This window comes from Procambarus clarkii, chromosome 72 (assembly GCF_040958095.1).
Source record: "Procambarus clarkii isolate CNS0578487 chromosome 72, FALCON_Pclarkii_2.0, whole genome shotgun sequence".
Taxonomy (NCBI): Eukaryota; Metazoa; Arthropoda; class Malacostraca; order Decapoda; family Cambaridae; genus Procambarus; species Procambarus clarkii.
In genome coordinates this window covers 6,110,089-6,132,570 of record NC_091221.1, presented here as the reverse complement: position 1 = coordinate 6,132,570, position 22,482 = coordinate 6,110,089, and the positions used below count along the sequence as shown (strand labels likewise).

The 22,482-nt window shown below is 38.4% G+C and overlaps 1 protein-coding gene across 1 annotated transcript; it reads right to left on the bottom strand.

Moving 5' to 3' along the window:
* Positions 1–188: 188 nt before the first annotated feature.
* LOC123773730 (uncharacterized) lies at positions 189–17,924 on the bottom strand. Its single transcript, XM_045767601.2, has 10 exons — positions 17,765–17,924; positions 17,354–17,594; positions 10,763–12,705; positions 9,987–10,148; positions 7,289–7,408; positions 6,698–6,850; positions 4,892–5,040; positions 2,815–2,953; positions 1,599–1,775; positions 189–1,179 (listed from the first exon to the last, which is right to left on the bottom strand). Exons 1-10 carry the CDS (start codon positions 17,810–17,812, stop codon positions 1,171–1,173), a joined length of 3,141 nt encoding a protein of 1,046 aa, XP_045623557.2. The 5' UTR covers positions 17,813–17,924; the 3' UTR covers positions 189–1,170.
* Positions 17,925–22,482: the final 4,558 nt, after the last annotated feature.

Sequence of the window (22,482 nt, the reverse complement as noted above, 5' to 3'; positions counted from 1 at the left end):
ATAACTCCTGGGTACCTAACGGGTATTTACTGCTAGGTGGACTGGGGCACAATGTGATAGAAATGGTTGTGCACATTTCCTGTCCTGCTCAAGATTCAAATCTGGAATTCTCAATTGTGAGTCGAGAACAAACCTGACTATACTACTGGGACTATTAAAAATATATTCACTTAGTTTTAATTAAACAATTATGAAAAACTTGCTTTATTTTGGTGAGAAAAAAAAATACAATTTGACAAGTTTTACAGCCAAAAACTACAGTATACAAAAATAATCATCAGAATGTGAACACGTTTACAACGATGATTTCCTATTTCAGTTCCTCCAAACAACTTATAAGCACAGTAACTAATAACAATTAAAAACAAAAGATCAACACATTAGAAAAGCCTTTGGCTAATTCCGACATGGAATAATATGATCCGTTCTAATAATGTACCATATATATTGCTATAATGTGCAAGCCAAATCAGAATTTGTCCCAACTAAATTAAGCCAAAATTAGTGTGACAATACCATACTAGGAATGTGAATTACTGAAAAATTACACCATTACCTGTAAACCAAACAGAAACTTCGGTTTTTAAAAGGTGCTCTTATATTCCCTGTTCATTTCAGCCTATAATAATTTATAACACTAAATATTTCTATAGAAAATATATATTGGTTTAGTTACACATGCAATATTCACGGGGAAGGGGAAGAGGAACTTTGAAGAGGAAACTATGGGTTACACCTGCATCACAGGGAAGAAATAGTCAAGTATTCATTAGGAATTTACAAAAGAAAAATACAATATTAGTAGGGAATGAACAGATCATCCAGCAGTGTAGACTTAAATACAGCACACGAGTAGAAACGTTCATGATAGTACTTACACAAGTGACAATCTGAATAAATTCCTTTGGTAATACATAAAATTTCAAAATTATTCACTTTTAGCTAAACCATGATTCCATCAGGGAATGATGTGTAAAGATGTAATGGTCATTCCTGATACTGTTAGGTGCTTCATGTATACAAAATATTCTTAGCATATAAATTTTGCAGATGTACAAATAAAAACATTTAAATCTTCAGCACAAATTATGCTTCAACACATTAAACACTACTAATTACCTTCCTATAATACTGCGACTAGAGTAGTGATGTGGTCTCCTCCTCCTTGCTTTATCGCTCCTGTTCAGAAAAAAAAAAAAATTGAGCATTTGAAATGATTGTGTGGGTGTATGGCCACTGAACCCATCGCTAAATAGGAACAGTGATAATTTGTGGGAGATAAGAACCAAAGATCAGCAAAGCCATTACAGTTTAGAACAATCATGGGTACCAACTCTAGATAGTGACTTAAAGGAGGCCAATGAGCAATTGCCTAAGAAAATTTGAAAACATGTTTCAAGTGACTATGCATTTCCATTTTATATAAGAATTTAGTAGATAATCTAAGTTAATCCTAATAGAGAAGGCAGAGATTTTTGTATGTAATATGGGCAATGAGAACCATTAAGAAATTTTGGCAATAAAACGACTGAAATCACGTTCCGTAATTTTAGCATTACTCCAACATCCATCAATCAATACTTGTAATGTGAACTTACTCGTGTGTGATTTTTCTTGTACTCCTGCAAAAGGGTGTCTAATTCAACCATCAGAGGATTTAGGGACGAAGCCTCAGGAACGGGAGGCTTCGGTCGGTTTTGTCTTCCAGTATGAGTCCCTGTAGTTACCTCTTGTACAACTGCTTCTATTCCCAAATCACTGAACTGGTGAGAAATCTGTAGAGAGCAATAACACACAGTATATAATATACAGTACTTTTAAAATAATCTTACAAGTTTTATAAATAACAATGTTGGAATAATAACAAAGTATTGTAAATGTTTTTTTACTACTGTACAGTATTGGGAAAACTGGACCAATGAAAAACACTTCAGTACACTGGTCCACCCAAAATAACATGGCAAACAAAAATTCTGAATTATTAACCTGTGCGCTAAATAATAGTACAGTACCGTATAATTAATATAATAATTCATTGTGTCAGGGGACAGGAAGTCAGGTAATACACACAGTACATGTTAGGCTTATACATACTGAGGTCAAGGGTCAAATTACCGACTTCACAAAGGATGCAACTCCAAAACAAGCCAACTCCAGGATAACTATTTACTGCTAGGTGAACAGGGCATGAGATGAAAGGAAACATGCCCAACCATTTCTGTGCTGCCCAGGATTCAAACTTGAAATTCTCAACAGAGAATCGAGAATGAACCAGACAGTACTACCAGGACCCTAAAATACTGTACGTACTTAATATTGTACAGTATACTGTATACAGTCGTTTTCTTAATCATCCCAAGTTATTTTACTGCCATCAAATGTTAGGCTTGTGCAGAGCAATACCATGTTGAGTATAGACTTATTTGAGATGTGGTGCCTACAAGAGCTTTTTTAAAATGTAATGTAATGTACATGGATAGCCATTTATTAATGGATAAAAATAAAACGTGGGGATTTCAGAAAGACATGGGATTGTACAAATTAATTTACACAAAGTATAAGTTATGATTTGCATAATCCCTCATATCTGAAATCCCTCCCACTCTTTTTTTGTATCTCTTTATAAATAGCTAACCGTGTACAGCATTACATTTTAAACCCTTCTAGGCAAAATAATATCCAATAAAGTCTACTCAACTTTGTTTTTCTCTACAATGAAGGAAGTCAAAATATCTTGGGATGAAACTGCTCATGGCCTCTTCCATGAATAGCAGAATTACCCCCAAGAAAACAGGGTGTCAAAAGATCACTTACCAAATGAAGAGAATGTGGAAAGTCCCTTCGTGTTCTCTCAACTGCTAGATGTTGGTTGAAATTTCTATGTGGAACCAAATAATGCGGACAGCCTGGGATTTGGCATGCATTGCGCAACAGCTTTAAATCTGCATTATACCTAAATATAAATTTTGTTTATTAAAATCTTAAAACTTTGCTAATATACTCTATCAATAAATTTTAACATGAGACATTCCTTCTTAATAAATTTACATCCTATGTCTGTATGTTAAGTTTATAACATCTAACCTTCATTGTAAAGATATTACATTACTGTATATTATACATGGCAGGCCTGGCCCACCTCCCAAGGGCCGACAGAAGGGTAAGATATAAAAAAAAAGAGAACGGGAGAAAAAGAATGAGAGAATGAGTTAAAGAACGAGAGAGAGAACGGGTGAGAAAGAACGAGAACACGAGAGAGAGAAAGAGAGAGAGAGGGGGAGGGGAAGGACAGTATAAATAAAGAGGTACATTTATTCTCTACCAATACTAATACTTTACTACTACTGTACTATAAATATTTTATATTAACATGTACACACAACTGCATTCTCTCCATATTATCCCAATAATTGTCCAAACAGAATGAATTCAGTGTCTCAAAGGAAAACAATACTGGCTCATAAGTAACCTGTTTCAACTACCAATTTTATGTGAATCATTCGAGTCTATGCCAGGAATATCTTGATACAAACAATATACTGTACCGATATTCAATATAGTTAAGCAAAATGACCCTGTCCTTCTGTACATATTGTAAATCTTCAAATACAGATATAAAAGAACATAAGAGTGGCTACTGGCTGGAATGGGAGGGTGTGGGTGATGTGAGCAGGAAGGAAGGTGTGGACAAAATACAAATACAAATATTTATTCAGGTAAAGTACATACCTACAAGGTGAAATACAAAAGTTGATGGATTTATAGATAGAGCTAGTGCATACAATGCCTAAAGCCACTATTACGCAAAGCGTTTCGGGCAGTTCGGGCACTTACCAATGTATATAATGAGTGATACAGAAACTAAGTTCTAGGCCCCATCCCAATATTTTGAAACTGGTGCACTTTTACAGCTTGTTGTTTGATACAATAATCATAACTGTCCATTAAGTTATAGTGGACTACATCTTCATTTGTTAGTGTTTAAAGTTAAGAAAACATTCAGACATTTTTTAAGTACTGTAATGTGCAGGAGGAAAACAAGCCTGTAAAACCATAAGCTATCTTGTATAATTGCATACAGTGGCACTTCACTTTAATGGGCTAAGTGAGACCCAACCTGTTCTGTTTCACCAAAGTAATCAGGTCCATGAATTTGCCATGTATTGCAAAAGATTGTTTTTATTACCCCAAATGAGAGAACAACTTTGTGCATACCTATATAAACACTAACATTATATACAGTACCTGTATCAACAATGCATTTTAACACCATCGCTATCCCATTGGGCAACCTGCATCGCACAGGGAGGTAGGCCGAGCATTGCCGGTGAGCACCTGACCCAATGTCAAAATATAATGTTTATACATAATAAAAATACTAAGCAAAATTTATGCATGATGCCGTTTGCATCATCAGAGACTGCGTGTGTATTGTTTTAATGATGCCGAGAGTCAACAGGGAGCAAAAGTTAAGTATATAATTGAAGGTAAAATAAAGGAACACGTCTATTTAGCATTTTCTTCCATATTTAGCTACCCTCAAACAAATCCACAAGGGCCGTGATGAAGGTTAGAACCAACATCTGGGATCATCCCAGACGCACCTTAGTCGATTGTGCCACGACATAGACAAAAGAATTGCAACCAGGATTTTATGTATCAGGCTATTGTGATTGCTGTGTGTAGTGTAAGCTACCCTCCTCCTTTCCACCCCCTCCCCTACCTACCTGGTTATTAGTATTTACTACCATACCAGCTTGGTGAAGCTGACATGTTACTGTTCAAGAATTTGTCTTGGCAATTCTTCCTGGCCCACCATAGTCCATTCAACTATGGTCTCACTGTATATATATTTAAAATGTGACACACACACACACACACTTGTACATACCTGTACACTTTACTGAATGTTTCTTTAGTAACCTCAATTCCTTTGGACCGGGCAGCTTCTATAACTTGCTCACGAGTCAGTGGCATTACCAGTGGAGTGTGAAGTATGGAATAAGCTTCTTGCCACTTTTTAACAGCAAACTCTTCAACCTATTCACAAAAATATAAATACAAAAATAACTTTATAACCTTCACCATTTCACAATACTTTTATTAGATTTTTTGCTGCATGTGTACAGTATCCATTCTAAGGACCACTGATTTATTTACCAGTCTGATGGTTCTAATGCTTGAATTTAAGATCAGTAACTGGAACCTTATTTACCAAGTCATTGACCAGGTCTCCTCACATATATAATTTAACAAATTGCTGACATTTTAACACTTCCAGGTTTAGCGGAGCTCTGGATTTAACGAGTAGGGTAAAATCCCTTATAGGTCCTTAAATTGATTGGATACTAGTAGAATCCATTAGATAATCCAAGCAGATTAAAGTATGCAGTGAACAAACTAATTGACATAATTAATGATTATAGGTTTATAATTTTACTTATCATACAGTACAACAAAATTTAAAGATTGGAGACCCCTCTGCAGAGCAGCCACAGAAAATGGTATTAATATTCCATCACCAATATTACTTAAACCAATTACATCACCATCAATACACCACCATCCATCACCAATATTACTTAAACCAATTACATCACCATCAATACACCACCATCCATCACCAATATTACTTAAACCAATTACACCACCAACCATCACCAATATTACTTACAGCAACGCACAGGCGTTGTTGAGCCACAGCAACGCGTGCCCGGGTACAGCTCGTAAATAAATAAATAAATAAGCACTATGTATCTTGAGATCTGATTTTAAAATTACCTAAATTTAATTTAATGCAAAATGAAAATTAAATTAAGCCACATTAGTCAAGCCGTTTCTATTTTCCTTCAAGACGTCAGACTTTTTTTCTGTACATTCCACTAACATGACATTCAAACCTTAAAGAGAATAACTAAAGTCCCTCAAAGGCACAGTAAATACTGTAATGGAATTCTAACCTGCTGTACTTTTGGTCAGTTAAGAAGGTGACAAGGTTAGACAGCTTCTGGAGAAGAAACAAGTTAATTTTTTTAAAGATATGGTATAACTCAGAAGTTACCATACCAGTATTGTACTTTTTAATTGACTATTATGGTTTTTACTGCAGAGTAAAGTAACCAAGTCAGCTCACATACCAGGAAGGGTTGAGGGACACAGGACTAAACACTGCAAACCAGACATGGCAGGGCAGCTCTTAAGAGCTTTAATATACAGAACAAGTTGGAAGATGTCAATTCAGACCACTTCTTTAAAAGAAGAAATGTAACAAACAAGGAGCAACAGTTTTAAGCTCAAGCCACAATATAGGACCAAACAAATTTTTCACCTGTAGGGTAATAAACCCATTTAATCACCTACCCACCGAAGCTGTAAATGCCAGGACATTATTACTTCAGTTCAAAATCCAGTTGAACAAAATTATCAGGAACAATTGTTGGGGGGTGGAGGAGGGCTGACACTTGATAAACGGGTAGCTTTCTGTCTCCGTCAAGACTACTAGAGTCACAGTGGCTCTTGGTTAAGTTGAGGTTAATATAATTTGCAATAAAGGACAACATATATTAAGTGCTCAAAAATTAATAGCAATTACAATTTACCTCATTAAAGTTTTGCAACTATCTGCATTTACAGAGTACAGTACAACTCTTAATAGTTTGTTAAAGGAAGCACATGCTGTGTTCCCAGCTTGACTTACCTCTGTCAATAATACTCCCTTAATTTTTTTCACATTTTCTCGAGTCACTCTTTCTTTGACAATTATAAAAGCTTGTTCACTAGTGGCAAGATCTCTTGAACGGCGATCCTTTGAGCTTGGATACTCAAGAGCCTCGCTTACATACACAAGAACCTGCAAAATACAAATGTGTTGAAAGCTTAACCTTGTCATCCATCGCTACCCATTTTCTGAAGCATGTCCTTCCCAATGTTTGGTGCCCAAAATTGAACTGCATAATCTAAATATAGCCTAACACAGGCAAGATAAAGCTTGAAAAATGATAAGATATCTATTCAGGTATAGGTACGTAACTGAAAAAATTACAATGTTGGATTAATAGATAGAGCTACAGTACATACAATGCCTGAAGCCACTGATACACACAACATTTCGGGCAAGGTGTGGGAGGAAAAAATAAGCAGACTTAAACTTGATACTAATTGAGATCAAAAGATCATACTGACCCACGCAATGTCAGCTTGTAATGTCCCCGGGTTAAGTGGGGATATTGCCAAAACGAGCAATTCAAAATTCAGCATCACAGGATGAAACTACCTTAAAATATATTACCTGAGATGGATTGGTAGCTTTTTGAATACTTTCCTCAGCAATTCCCATTTCTTGTGCCCATGAATGGAATGATGTAAATTTGACATCACCACAGCTCCCAAAATTCTTGAGCTTCTTTACCTGAAAAAAGTAATTGTAATAAACACCTCTCCCATCCACAATACTTATTTCATCTGAATTTTGATTCTATACTTTCATTAAATTTATTTACTTTTGTACAATCTAATCAAAAGCCTTATAGTAGACCTTATTCATGACAATTATTGCTGAAATTTATTTTAAATTCCACTTTATAACTTTATTTACAAGTTAAAGTACACAATTAAAATAGGCACTACCTAATAAACAGTAATCTAATTTACTAATGCTTTCCCGCACATATTTATGACACTTCTGACCAAAGGCTCCCTTGGTAACACCTTTAGCTTTGGCCTGAACCTGCCAAGTTGTTTCTTATTTGCAGTCTAGGGATCTTGTTGGTGTACTCTGTCTACTTTGGTTTCCAAGTTAACTGACAGAAATCCCATTTGTTGGCAACAATTAAATGATGTAGCTGGGTTTGGTTTGGGATACCAAGTGAGCATCCTCTCACTCGGTATCTTCCTCTCTTATCCTGCCTGCCTCTTCCTCTCTTGTCTGGAGTTGGTAGTGTTATGTCTATGAGGCCAGTTATGTCTCGTTCTGAGCATAACCTCTCTCTCCCCAACCCGTCCTCTTAAAAATAACAGCATGCATACCAGCGAAAGGCGACATGGCCAAAAATGGACGTAATTTGAGTTGAAATTGGCTCATGAAAATGATGTATTGTCCCGTTTTCTGTTTGAGTTCTCCGGCTTGCTCGGAAAGATTAGGAGAGGAAACGTTCAATTAACGTTTTTCCATTACATTTTGAAACTTTTGGAGAATTTCCTGCCCTCCTAACCTACCAGAGGACCCTTAACTTACCGTCTTGGAAAAAAAAAATCCCAAATTTATTTTCAATTTGTTTCATTTTCAAATTATGTCCATTTTCTGCCATACGGGCAAACAACCAAATTCAGACATAATTTGTGAGAGGACAGGTTGCTCTCCCATCAGGATCTCAAGCGGCTTCTTGGGCACCTGAACTTGGCATATATAACCTTCCCTTCAAGACGAGTTTAGCTGAAGGCTCTGTTTTGTCAGTGCTAGGACCATCTAATGCAGATTCCCCATCGACTCTGCATTGGATAATATGGCTTCTCTTCCATCTTCAGGCTTCTGAAGATCCAATTATGAGGAAACCTCTCCCTCAGTCACTTTAATTATATGTAGATGTGTCTTAACTCTTCTGGTGCTATTTTTCCAGCACACACTCCACTCACCTTTGTTAGAAAGTGGAGGCCAAAACTGGCAGTAGTTTCAAAACGTCATATTACAGTGCTGGGTAGATGGGACACCACGAGCAGAACTAATCCTGTAATGTAACTACACTTCAGTGGTGTAATTATTAGTGTAATTACTAATCAGTCTGATTTCCTTGCCTGTATCTTATTCATATGCTGAATTAATTACATATTCTAGTCCAGATTTTTTGCATAGTGGATGGTGCTTCAATGCTTTCATTTCATTTTTGCAGAGCATGGCTCTTCATCCTCACTTTGATTGCATTCTTGTGGGTCATTGCCTGTAACGTTTAGAGTCCACCAAATCTCTTATGTGGCATAGTTAGAATCTGAAAAATCTCTTTTTTGTTTCTCAGGATTTAGTTCTCAGCACAGTTCATATTCAGGATGTCTCTGGTGTTATGGAAACTGTCTCCTGCTTTTGTCAGACTTTGATGTAATGGGTATTAGACGTGGCATCCTTTTTCCCAAAGAGAACCAGGGAACATCAGCTTTGCCTTTATATATCAAGTTATATGACTTGTGTCTGGATTGGGGACCATTGGAAATTCCATTACTGTACCTTTACCTATTCAGGTGTTACTCATTGTATGTCCAGGCTGGAAACCTTTTGGATTGTTTTTTTGTTCACACCCTAGTGGTTGCTGCAACCTTGAGGTCTGGTTCTGGCCTGGTATCTTCCTTTTATTCCATTCCTAAGGCTCTGCATTTCTTAATTAGCAGCCAGACATCTTTATGGTTTTAACCAATAAACCAATCTTCATGCTTGAAGTTTTTATAGTCTTGTATACTGCTGTTTGTATGCTGCACAAGTAAATGATTTGTTGGCATTTAATTTGCATCTTGCTTGTTTGTCAGTATGGAGGTGACGTGATATTCCTTCCACCTTTATCTCACCTCCAAGTTTTTTGTGTTGGATGTCGTCTTCTTTCCTGGCATCTTGTGGCTTTGCCAGTTTTTGCATGACACTTTTCTATAAGAGACGGTTTATTTGTTGATTCTGTAAACGTCTTTACAGTTTGCTTCGGTGATGAGTATGTCTATGATCCCTGTGCTTTCCCCATTTCTGTTAAGAGTGTGTAAGAGTGATATTCTTCCCTGTGCCCCTGGTAGGGGTGAAGAAGTTAACAAATGTGATTACTAGTGTACTGTCTGTATTTAGAGTTAGTGCCTATAGCTCAGGATTGCCAATAAAAGGACACACAAGTTGGCATTTATTACAATTGGAATAGAATTGTCTTTATTGTTTGTAGCACTATGAACTCTTACCTCATCATTTATGCTTTCATACATCTGACAACCCATTTAAATCAAGGCTATTGAGAAACTCTTACCTTTTTCATGTTAACCTTTATGGTTATGTCTTCCATTAAAGTATTGGCTAAAGCAGCCACCCGTTTAACAACATGCTGCTTTATGCTGGCTTGCAAATCATCAAGAGTGAAAAATTTATCTACAAGGTTTCCATGAGCCAACTGAAATTCATCAATTAGAGCCTGAAAGGAAAATACATATTTAAGCAAAGTTACTGTTGAATGGATGTGTATGTCAATGTTGCTTTAAATTGTGCAAACACATTAATTATAACAATTTGCTGAACTATGCAAGCACATATAGAGTTTCAAAATGTATTGGTTCATAGCACATAATGTGGAAACTAACGTCAGAGCATAATATTTCTCTGTTGTGTATTCTAACAACTTTTGGTTACACAAACCTTTGCCATGAACATGCACACAAGTTAATCCAGTTTTCTTGCAGTTCAAAGTCTGGAGGTAAAATACAGAGCTGCTCAAGTTTGAATTAGCATTTGTTGAATGCACTATACTGTACTATACTTCTTAACATTGAAATTCAGCAAAGGAACAATATAGCCGAGCCTCACACTCCAAGTTTATAAAATAATGTGCCACTTACAATACAGCTAACCAGAAGCACTAAACACATCTAATTAAATATCATTATTAATTTGTTATGAATGACCCAAGCATGGTACATGTCCTCCTGTCATGGTACATGTCCTCCTCTTTCACTGTGACAACACTCAAAATGATAAACCACAATAACAAAAATTTTAATATATTATCTTTGACCAATACACGTCTCTTACCTGACAATGCTTTTCAAGCAATGATTTTTTCTTCTCTGGGTCATTAAGGTCTTCAGCAAAGAAATCGGTGAAAGGTGTAGTCGTGCCTTTATCATCATTCTCTGTGGGCAAGTAATTTGAGAGGCAACGTCCAATGAATTCTGCTAATAATAGTATCAGAATATTTTCCAGCTCAAGTTTTGTAAATTTTTCCTTTTCCAGATAAAGGAAAAACAGAGGTTTAATGAGTGATTCACACTTCAGAGTATGGTCATCAAATGTATCGATGCTTTCTGTCATGAGGGCTTGCTGTGGATTATTCTTTAATGCATTCACATAGCAAACTATTCTTGCTCGAGCCATATATAAACTAGCTGTAGAAATTATATTTTTAAGTCTATCAGTGATATATTCTGGGCGATCTTTAGGGGGATACTGAACAACAGATTTAACCCAAGCACAACCTAGAGCAGCAATGTGTGCATTATGGTCAACAATGTGGGGATTTTTCAAAATGCAAAATGTAGCTAACATGGCATATAAGTTAGAGCGAACAAGTGGCTTCAGTACACTAGCAGCATGAGCAGGAACAACAGGAATTATAGCATTGAAACGAGATTTTTCATCATCTTTTTGAAGTATAACATCTTTGTTTTCTACTCCAAGATTATCACCACTGTCTGCATATGCTTCAATAGCCCTCTGACTGAGTATTGTAAATGGTGTTACAAGAATGTGTTTTATGCCCAATGTCCATGGATTAATCTGCGAGGCATCACGAACTGGGGCATACACTGGAATTCCCGTCATTGTGAAACATTTTAGAAAATCAAACTTATTCTCTTCAAACAGTAGATGAAAGTCAGGATCTTGCATATCTTGTAATGTAGACGACATTGTGATTCTACAGCATTCTTCAGGTGTAGGATTTGGCAATTCCAAGATACGTTTTTTTACCTTTTGGTATAACTGACAGAAAGCCTTCATATCAGCATCATAGTCCTCCTGCCCATGACCTTTCATTTTTAAATTTTTTGTATCATATTTTCTAGTAGTGACGGTGCTTCTTAGAATATTTTCAGCAAGTTCCATTTCATCTCTATATTTGCCTTCAATACCAATCACCGTCTTACTCGTATTCATGAGGGTTGCATACTCTACTTCATAGTTCTTAGCCATCTTCTTTTTCAATCTTAGCTTTACACTATTTCCTTCAACAATTTCCGAGTTTATTTCATTCATAAGGTTCTTAAATAATGAATCCATGAGATCAAAGATTTCACTTGGGACAAACAGTTTTTTCCGATGTTGCTGAATCAAAACTGAATTCCATTGCCGAAATATTTCGTTAAGCAACAGGGTCATTGATATTTTCTCAACTTTTGAGCATATTAGTTTTGGATTTTCTTGACCAACCTTAACTGTTAAGACAGGAAGATCCTCAGGAGATTCAGGAAAATAGCTCCACTCACCAAGATGAATGGTGGTAGCTTTATCTAAACCAGGGAGTTTATAACTATTGTGGTTCAGACTAAGTGTTACTAGTCCAGAGCTCAGTCCTTTACCAATAGCTATCATCTGTTCTTCAATATCTTTAGTTTCTTTAGCCCAAAACAGTGTAGGCAAATTAGCACTTCCATTGTGCATTAAAGATCTCATATCAATGCTATATTTGACTGGAAAAGAACATCCAATACCAAGTAAAAAAACATCAACAGTCTTGCCTTGTGGTGCCTTCATCTGATTAATTTCAGTTTCAGGGTATGGCTCACCCTCACAATGAGCACCATCTGTTACAATAAAGATCCGCACATACTGTTCTGTACACTTATCCACTTCTTGACGAACAGTTCGTAAGGCTGAAGTAAGATCTGTCCTACCAGATTTGAAATCTTCTTGAGTTAGGTCTGTGCCATCACGTACAAATGTAACTTTTGACTCGAACACAAAAATCTTTGTATGCCCTGTAATGAAACAATAAACAGATTAAACTGTAATAAATGTCATCCAAGTTAGATGTACAAAAGAAAAAGGTACACTTTGTATCAACTGGAGCTACCATTTACTGACATTTATTATGCACAATAAAATGAAAAATGATTTGTAAATTAGGCAAGACTTGTAAAACGTGTAAAAGTACACATGGTTATATCAAGTGGTGGGAGAAGTGGTGGGATGATGCTGTGAGCGAACGTGTTGTTGCTCGTCTCCTATAATACTTTATGGTACAAATGATTTAATGAACCAATATGTAATATTTTTATTTAATTACTGTACAATACAGTATCTATAACCACCATTCCTTACTAAATAAGGTTTCCATTATATAAAATAAATGGGTGTGGTGCCCATGGGTTCTGTTACAACCTTCTAGGGAGTGTTTAAGGTCAGGAGTGACATGACAGTTCAGAGTTTTAAATATATTGAGTACACATGAGAGGATGTGCAGCGCCTTAATATCTAACAAAAGATTTAAGTGAGGGCACCGAGTGCTGTCTGGGGCGAGAGTTGGATATTTTTCTAATAGCAGCTTTGTGTCGAGTAATTACAGGAGGCAGATGATTTTGGGTAATAGAACCCCAAGCACAAATACCATAATTGAGATAGGGATAGACAAGAGAGTAATAAGAACATCACCAGGGAAGGGCAAGGTACATAATATCTGATCTTAGAAAGCATGCCAACAGTTTTATAAACTTTTTTCCTATACTGTATTTAGAATGTGATCCTTGAAATTCAGCTTGTTATTGATGAGGACACCAAGGAATTCTGCCAAACTTGTCAAAAATATTTGAAAAACTAATCTTCAAGCAGCTCTACTCTTATCTAGCCAAACACAATATACCTAGCTCTTGCCAATATGGTTTCAAACCCCAAAAAAGCACTAACGATGCACTTATTAGTATGATTAACTGGATACATGCAGCTCTTGATAAAAATGAGTTCCCTATTGGGTTATTTGTTGACCTACGTAAGGCTTTTGACACTGTCAACCACCAAAATGTTCTTCTTAAATTACATCATTATGGAATCAGAGGTCACTCCCTCCAATATCTTCAGTCTTACCTTACTGACAGGCTCCAGTATGTTTGTGAATAATTCATTTTCTCCCACCCTACCCATCAACATTGGTGTTCCCCGGTGCAGCATACTTGGCCCTCTCCTCTTTCTCATCTACATTAATGACCTTCCAAATGCCTCTCAACACCTCAAACCTATTCTATTTGCTGACGACACAACCTTCATTTTCTCCAGTCCTGACCTTCTTGCTCTTAATGTCACAGTGAACACTGAACTAAATAAAGTCCATCTTTGGCTAACTGCCAACAAACTCACCCTTAACATTGATAAAACTTTCTATATTTTGTTTGGGAATAAATCCTCAAATTAAATTAATCTAAAAATAAACACTATCCAAATTAGTAACAAATTAGATGGGAAATTCCTTGGTGTTCTCATTGACGAAAAGCTGAATTTTCAGGAACACATTCTAAATATATAAAAAAAAAAGTTTCCAAAACTGTTGGCATTCTTTCTAAGATCAAATATTATGTACTTCGCCCTGCCCTGGTGACACACTATTACTCTCTCATCTATCCTTATCTCAATTATGGTATTTGTGCTTGGGGTTCTACTACACAAAATCATTTACGTCCTCTAATTATTCAACACAAAGCTGCTATTAGAACAATATCCAACTCTGGCCCCAGACAGCACTTGGCACCCTTACTCAAATCTTTGCATATGTTAGATATTAAGTCACTGCACATCCTCTCATGTGCACTCTATATATTTAAAACTCTGAACTGCAAAGCTTCCTAGAAGGTTGTAACAGAACTCATGGGCATCACACCAGAAACAAATACCTATTTGATATTCCAAGAGTGCAACTTAACCAAAGTAGAAATGCTCTACATATCAAGGGACCCAGAATGTGGAATGGTCTCCCCAATCATGTCAAAGGCTGTACCTCTCTCAACCAGTTTAAGAGTAAAACAAAGTGCTACTTAATGAACTCCATGTAACCTACCTTACCTCCTAAATTTCAAACCATGTCTTGCTTTTGTTAAACAATGCTGTTTGTTCACCAACCTGTACAATTGCTGATTTCTGCCATGTTCTCCCATTTTTTATTTGTTATTCCTTTTTTCAACACAATTTATACCTAATCCCAATTACTATTAAGTTTTAGTCTAATTGTTTCCCCCCACCACACCTTGCCCAAAATGCTATGCATATTAGTGTCTTTAGGTATTGTATGTACTAGCTCTATCTATAAATTCAACATTATGTTTGTAAATCAACTATGTATGTACTTTTACTGAATAAAAAAATTATTTATTATTATTTATTTATAATTTACCATCTAATTTGTTATTAATTTGGATATTGTTTATTCTTAGATTAATTTGATCTGAGGATTTATTACCAAACAAAATACATAAAGTTTTGGCAATGTTCAGGGCAAGTTTGTTAGCAGTTAGCTAAAGATGGACTTTATTTAGCTCAGTATTCACTGACACTTAAGAGTAAGAGGGTCAGGACTGGAGAAAATGAAAGTTGTGTCATTAGCAAATAAAGTTGGTTTGAGGTGTTTAGAGGCATGTGAAAGGTCATTAATGTAGATGAGAAAGAGGAGAGAGCCAAGTATGCTGCCCTGTGGAATACCAATGTTAGGTAGTGGAAGAAATGGAATTATTCACAGGAACATGCTGGAGCCTGTCAGTAAGGTAGGACTGAAGGTATTGGAGTGAGTGACTTCTAACTTCATAATGATGTAGTTTAAGGTTTTGATGGTTAACAGTATCCAAGGCTTACGTAGGTCAACAAATAACCCAGCAGGGAACTCTTTTATCAAAAGCTGCATGTATCAAGTTAATCATACTAATCAGTGCATCATTAGTGTTTCTTTTTGGGGGGGTCTGAAACCATATTGGCAAGAGTTAAGTATATTGTGTTTAGCTAGGTAAGAGTAAAGCTGCTTGGAGTTTAGTTTTTCAAATATTTTTGAACTGAAAGTCCAAAGTTGGCAGAATTTATAAAGGTCTGAAATTGTTGACATCAGTGAAATCACCACATTTATGGACTGGGGTTACTCTCGCTTTTTTTAGAATATACTGAAAGGTTTGGAGTTCAAGTGATTTGTTGAAAAGCAATGCAATGGCAGGAGCTTGAAAGCTGGAGACTTTCTTGTAAATTAGAGTTGGTATCTCAGCAAGGTCACTTAACTTTGTTTTAAGAGAAAGGATTATACCATTAACATCAGTGGAATTAGCGGGAGTTCGGTACAGACTCTGGATAGTTACCTGTAAGGAAGTCCTTAACATTAGTTTGGGAGGATGGAATATCATTAGCAAAGGATGTCCCATTGGATGAGAAGAACCTATTTAATTCAATAGCAGTGTCATAGGCTTTCTGAAAGCACACCATCATTATTGGTTTAATAGAATTGGATTTTTTATTCAAAATCTTTTTTGATCCTAGTATTTGGGAAATATGCACCATGATTTCTTGATGTTGCCCTTAATTTGGGTAAAAAAAAATTGTATTTTATTTTGGCCGTCCTAAAATTTTTAAGATAGCATTGATGAGTAAATCTTTGAAAATTCTTTGGAGACAACTCCTTCTTGAGGTTATCTCGAGATGATTTCGGGGCTTTTAGTGTCCCCGCGGCCCGGTCCTCGACCAGGCCTCCACCCCCAGGAAACAGCCCGTGACAGCTAACACCCAGGTACCTATTTTACTGCTAGATAACAGGGGCATAAGGTGAAAGAAACTCTGCCCATTGTTTCTCGCCAGCACCTGGGATCGAACCCAGGACCACAGGATCACAAGTCCAGCGTGCTGTCCGCTCGGCCGACCGGCTCCCCTAACCTATACTTCTTCTCAATGTTATGTCTTGTTAATAGATTTGAGTTGAGTCTACCTTTGTAAGCCATGGATTGTTTAACCTTTTAGTTGTGACTTGTTTCGTTAGCATTGGACAGTGGGTGTTATAGAGGCTCGGAGTTTTCTGAAGAAACGTTTGCACTGCTAGATTGATATTCACTATGTTACCTAATTCAGTCTCCCAGTTGAAATTAGCAGCAGCAGCCACAATAAAATTGCTTATAGAAGTATCATTGTGCAGCCTAAAGCTTATCTTTATTGTAACTAGAGATGGTTTATCAGTGTTTAGGAGAAATGTGGGGTAATGGTCTGTGGTCCTACAGTATCAAGACTATCCCTGAAGCAAGCAGAGGTTATATTATCCTTGAACACCACACGATATCAAATGATAACCAGTGTTATTTTCATGTTGGTGACAAATGAAAGATGCACCCTCATTGAATTAACTATATATAACAGTAACTGGTACTGTGGTCTATTTTTATCATATTTAATGTGAATGACATGACAATTCTCACCTCACATATTCATACATATAAACATCCAAATTCAATAGAATATAACTTTAAATTACTACCAAATTATTTCCCTCTTTATGGGTTCATAAATAAATACTGCAATGTATATAAATATCAAGATTAAAATGATTAAACATATATTTTTTTTTATTTTTTATCAGCAGGGTGTTAACATTAAGTACTAAAAAATTGCATTTTAGTATACCTGAGAGCTTGTCTTTTATGCTCTCCTGCCAGCCAGTAACAACATGTGGCCAGTCGCCACTCATAGAGCCAGAGACATCAGCCATAAGGATGTTGAAGACATCAGTACTGGTGAAGGAGCCGTCACGTGGAGCCAGTCGTGAGGGCAACCTCCGAGGGCACTTCAGCAACGTGTGTCTCTCCCCATTTAACGTAATCGCTTCAAACAGCTGGAAATCCTCCTCTTGAGGCGTCTCCGTTATCTGAAACAACACATTTATAATGGTTAAATACTATTACCCTTCTACAAAAATGGGAAAATGCCTAAAAGTGGATTTTTAAAACGGCCAGCAAGTTGTCCGAGAATTGACAACGGCGCTTCCCTTTGTTGTTAATATTACCATCCTACACACCTAAGACAACTTGTACACACCAGTAAGCGCCTTAAAGTGGAGATAAATGCGTCAAGTAAGCCTGCCATTGTGAACAATGCTGGTTGTCCCGTCAAACGGAGCAGCAGTAGCACGGGCGCGTAGCGTCACCGACGACAGCTGCACGACGACTGACACGCTTGTCTGTTGTCTCAACACGTTACTAAACGCCCCTTCTATGGACCCACATTTTCTCAAAGTTTAATACTAAATTCGTCTGGATACGTCAATAGACTTAAATATTTCACACCAGAAAAATTGATATACAAGCTACATTTCAAAGCCTTTAACAAAACAATGTATTTTGATTACAATTTAATAACATTAAATATTTTTATTAACTTTCCATGGCACAAGAATACCACAATATTAGATGTAAATCAAATTCAAATTGATTTACTACCATATATATTTTAGCCAGTTATACCAAGTACGTACAGTACACGTACTCCCCTTGAATCTGTTGGTCATACGCCAAACGAGTATCTCCATAGATACAAGTTGCATCGTACACATACCGGTAATTAACTGTTTACTAACATTTTAAAACCTACCTAACCTAACCAAACCAAAACTAATCTTACCCAAGCAAATCAAATCTAATCCATTTGAGCCTAACTCAGCATAATCTAAGCTAATATATCCTAACTTAACACTATACAGTATACAGTTTTGAAAATCGGAAACTAAACTGTCAAAAAGTTCTGTGTATAATTTCACCATACCCCACCTTGAGATGATTGATTGATGAAGATTAAGCTACCCAAAAGGTGGCACGGGCATGAATAGCCCGTAAGTGGTGGCCCTTTTGAGTCATTACCAGTATCAATAGATGATACTGGAGATCTGTGGAGGTGCGACTGCACCCTGCGTGACGGGAGATGTCTATCCCCCCTCCACCTTGAGAGTGCTTGCCTTGGAGGTGGATGTGTCGCTGTGAGCTCCTGGTTGTTGGCCAGTGGTAGTTTAATTGTGTTTGTGAGCGGCCTTCCCCCCTTAGCTGTGAAGTGGAGGGATACCATTGGCCTGGAATTTACTGGCCCTGCGTCTTATACCCGGCAGTTGAGGTGGTCATGATTTGATATGTTGCTGGTGAATGTGGCGTCTGTGTGCGACGTTCAACTGGTATCTGATGGGCATCGAGCTGTTAAGTAAAATAAAGTAAAGTATATTTTATTCAGGAAAGTACATACATAGTTGAATTACAAACATAATGTTGGATTTATAGATAGAGCTAGTACATACAATACCTAAAGCCACTAGTACGCATAGCGTTTCGGGCATATTTAGGTGGGACGTGTTGTGAAATTCAGCTCCACGCGGCTGTGTATCGTGACTTATTTGTGGACCGCTATGACGGGAGAACGATTACTCTGCTTGAGGGTGGGGGTTCGGTGGAAGTGTCGGACAGGTGCAGTGAGACTACCTATGTGGCAGTTCATGGTGCTCCCATTGAGTTCCCTGACGCCCTTCTCCAGCGTCACTTTACCCGGTATGGGCGGGTCATGAGTGTCTGGATGATTACTGTCTCCTCCGGGCGGTGGAAGAGTATCCCAAATGGAACCCGCACTGTGGCGATGCAATTGAAGGACCCCGTCCCTTCGTCTCTCCTGCTTCTGGACTTCATGGTGTGAGTATTCTATGGGGGGTCAGCCCCGGACTTGTTACGTCAACACGGGCCGAAGACACAGCTTCCGGAGACAGTGCAGGCCGGGGCGCAGCCTCGATGACTGTGGGCACTAGACGACATACCACAGGAGACTTGACTGGAGACAGGGCAGGAAGGGGTGGCTGAGGCGGGGTAGTCACGGGGTCGCAGTAACTACCACTTCGACACCCACACCCCCGGCTACATTTAGACGGGCATCAGAGAACGGCAAAGGGGCACCAGACGACTGAGAAGCATCACTCGTCACAGCAGCACTTGGTGACAGGTCCAGGACAGCCAACGGGGGAAAGTCCTCCTCCCTGAAGAGGTTCACATGCAGGGCCAACCCTGCTCGCATCACATCCCGCAGCCTGGTGGCCCGATATTCTGCACCGGAAATTGCCCCTCTCCTGTGCTAGGTAAGTTACGAGCTCACCATAGCCCGTGCTACTTGGAACTTGTTCCGAGTAGCTGAATCTATTACAACAACTCGGCGTACGGGCTCACCATAGCCCGTGCTACATGGACACTTCGTTCTGAGTAGCTAAATCTAAAACAAACAAAACAAGGATTCCGCGACCACGGGGGATCGAGACATCTCCCGTCACGCAGGGTGCCGTTGCACCTCCACAGATCTCCTAATGGTTCAAAAGGGCCACCACTTACGGGCTATTCATGCCCGTGTCACCTTTTGGGTGGCTTAATCTTCATCAATCAATCAATCGACTCGACGACCCCTGTTCGCCGCCCTCCGCAGCCGCTTCACATCAAAACCCTCCACCCGGTCCGGTCGTCGACCAGGCCTCCTGGTTGCCGGACTGATCAACCAGGCTGTTGGACGCGGCTGCTCGCAGCCTGACGTATGAGTCACAGCCTGGTTGATCAGGTATCCTTTGGAGGTGCTTATCCAGTTCTCTCTTGAACACTGTGAGGGGTTTGCCAGTTATGTCTCTTATGTGTAGTGGAAGCGTGTTGAACAGTCTCGGGCCTCTGATGTTGATAGTTCTCTCTTGAACACTGTGAGGGGTCGGTCAGTTATGTCCCTTATGTGTAGTGGAAGCGTGTTGAACAGTCTCGGGCCTCTGGTGTTGATAGTTCTCTCTTGAACACTGTGAGGGGTCGGCCAGTTATGCCCCTTATGTGTAGTGGAAGCGTGTTGAACAGTCTCGGGCCTCTGATGTTGATAGAGTTCTCTCTCAGAGTACCTGTTGCACCTCTGTTTTTCAACGGGGTATTCTGCACATCCTGCCATGTCTTCTGGTCTCATGTGATGTTATTTCTGTGGCAACTAGCTCATCAAGATTGTAACTTGCTTAGCTAAATGAATTGTGGGAGTTCAGTGTCTGAGCTCATTATGTGCCTCTGAAACCCTTTCCACTACCGCCCACAAGATGGGTATCGGGTGCATAATAACTGAACTAAACTAAACTCCTCCCGGGATCCTCTGCATCCCGTTTTCTTTTTCAAGGGATGACAAGCATGCGTGCAGGTTCTGGGGACACTTTTGTTCTATCTTGCTACGCATTCGTGTTATCTTTGGGGGTTCCGGCGGAACACCCAAAGTGATAAGCCAAGACATATACCAAGAATTGTAATTAGTGTAAATTCAAATAATGCAATTTTGTCCCCTAACTCCCCTTGCCACTTCGGGGGGGTATAGGGTTTTTATGTAGCTTCAGGGCACCGATCCCCCCTGCCACAGGGCATGGCGACAATTACTAATTATAGATACCGCACGTCTACGGGGCATCCAATAATGTTAACAGACTTCTAGATGTTACCACTGCTAGGCTTAGGTTCGGCTACAAGTACCTCTGGGAATTTGTAACATCTGCTGATGTAGACTTGACTAAATGTAAACTGTCAGTAGAACTATTCGCATACTTTGCGTCATTATATAATGGAATGTGAAAAAATTGCGGAATTTAGAGATAACACCATCAATAGTGTCCAAGAAATGTGTAAGTACTTCATTCATAATGATGTGCTGCCCGAAATCTTAGCGAAGTATCCAAAATTTGCTTACTGTAAGTAATGCATGTACATGACTCCGCCCAGTTGGGTGGGTGTGCAGCAAGACTAGTAACTGTGCGACTCATCATAGATGTAAAGTGCCTTCTATAGTGACTTGTGAGCCTCTTGTTGAATCACTTGTGACAAAAGATTATTGATGTGTGTACTTGTGTGGGTGATTAAACATGTATGTGCGATGTGCAGGTGGTGTTCATTGCTAGGTGAACTGCTGTTCACCTAGAACTAAGTAGGTACTGTACCAGGGAATTACTTAACTGTTGCGGGAATGTATATCCTGAGGCATTGTATACAATGCTCACAACTGAACAATGTATAATCAGATCATTGTATACAACACATTGAGAAAGAATGAAGGTTAGATACGAAAATTTGGGTTTTAATAAACTTACACATTTATCGAGTCTTTCCTTCGCCTTCATTCAAGCACTACGGCATTACAGTAAGTTTTCCATTATTATTATTATTCAATTTTTATTATTAACAGAAGAGGGAGAGATTGGTTCACATCTCTATATTGATATAACTTGGAATATACCATATATGTACTTATTAATATACCAAATATTGACTATAAGCATCAAGTCATTTATGTACTGTTTTGTGCGAGAGAGGGTTGCACATTCCAATGCCCCCTTCCCATGGTTGTGGGTGCCGGGGGTGTATAATAAAATACTCACCTCTAGGGGCAGCTTGTTGAAGGCGGAATTGGAACCTAGACCATTTGTCATGATAATTAATGATGGCTCTTATTTTGACTATGGATCCGTAATCCAGTTAAGCCTTTATTCTTAATTTATATTACCATGCTGGTAAAATACTCTTCTTGATGATGAGTATGGGGTGCAAAATTAACTACCACTCACAGGATGTGTATGGGTTGCACATGGAACTATTGCACCGAGGATGAGTAGAGAGCAAAGTAAGCAAGGATTCACATGAGAAAGGGTTGCACAATATACTATGACTCACAGGATGAGTATGGGTTGCGTAATAAACTACAGGTTCCAGGATGAGTATGGGTTGTACAAACTACTGGTA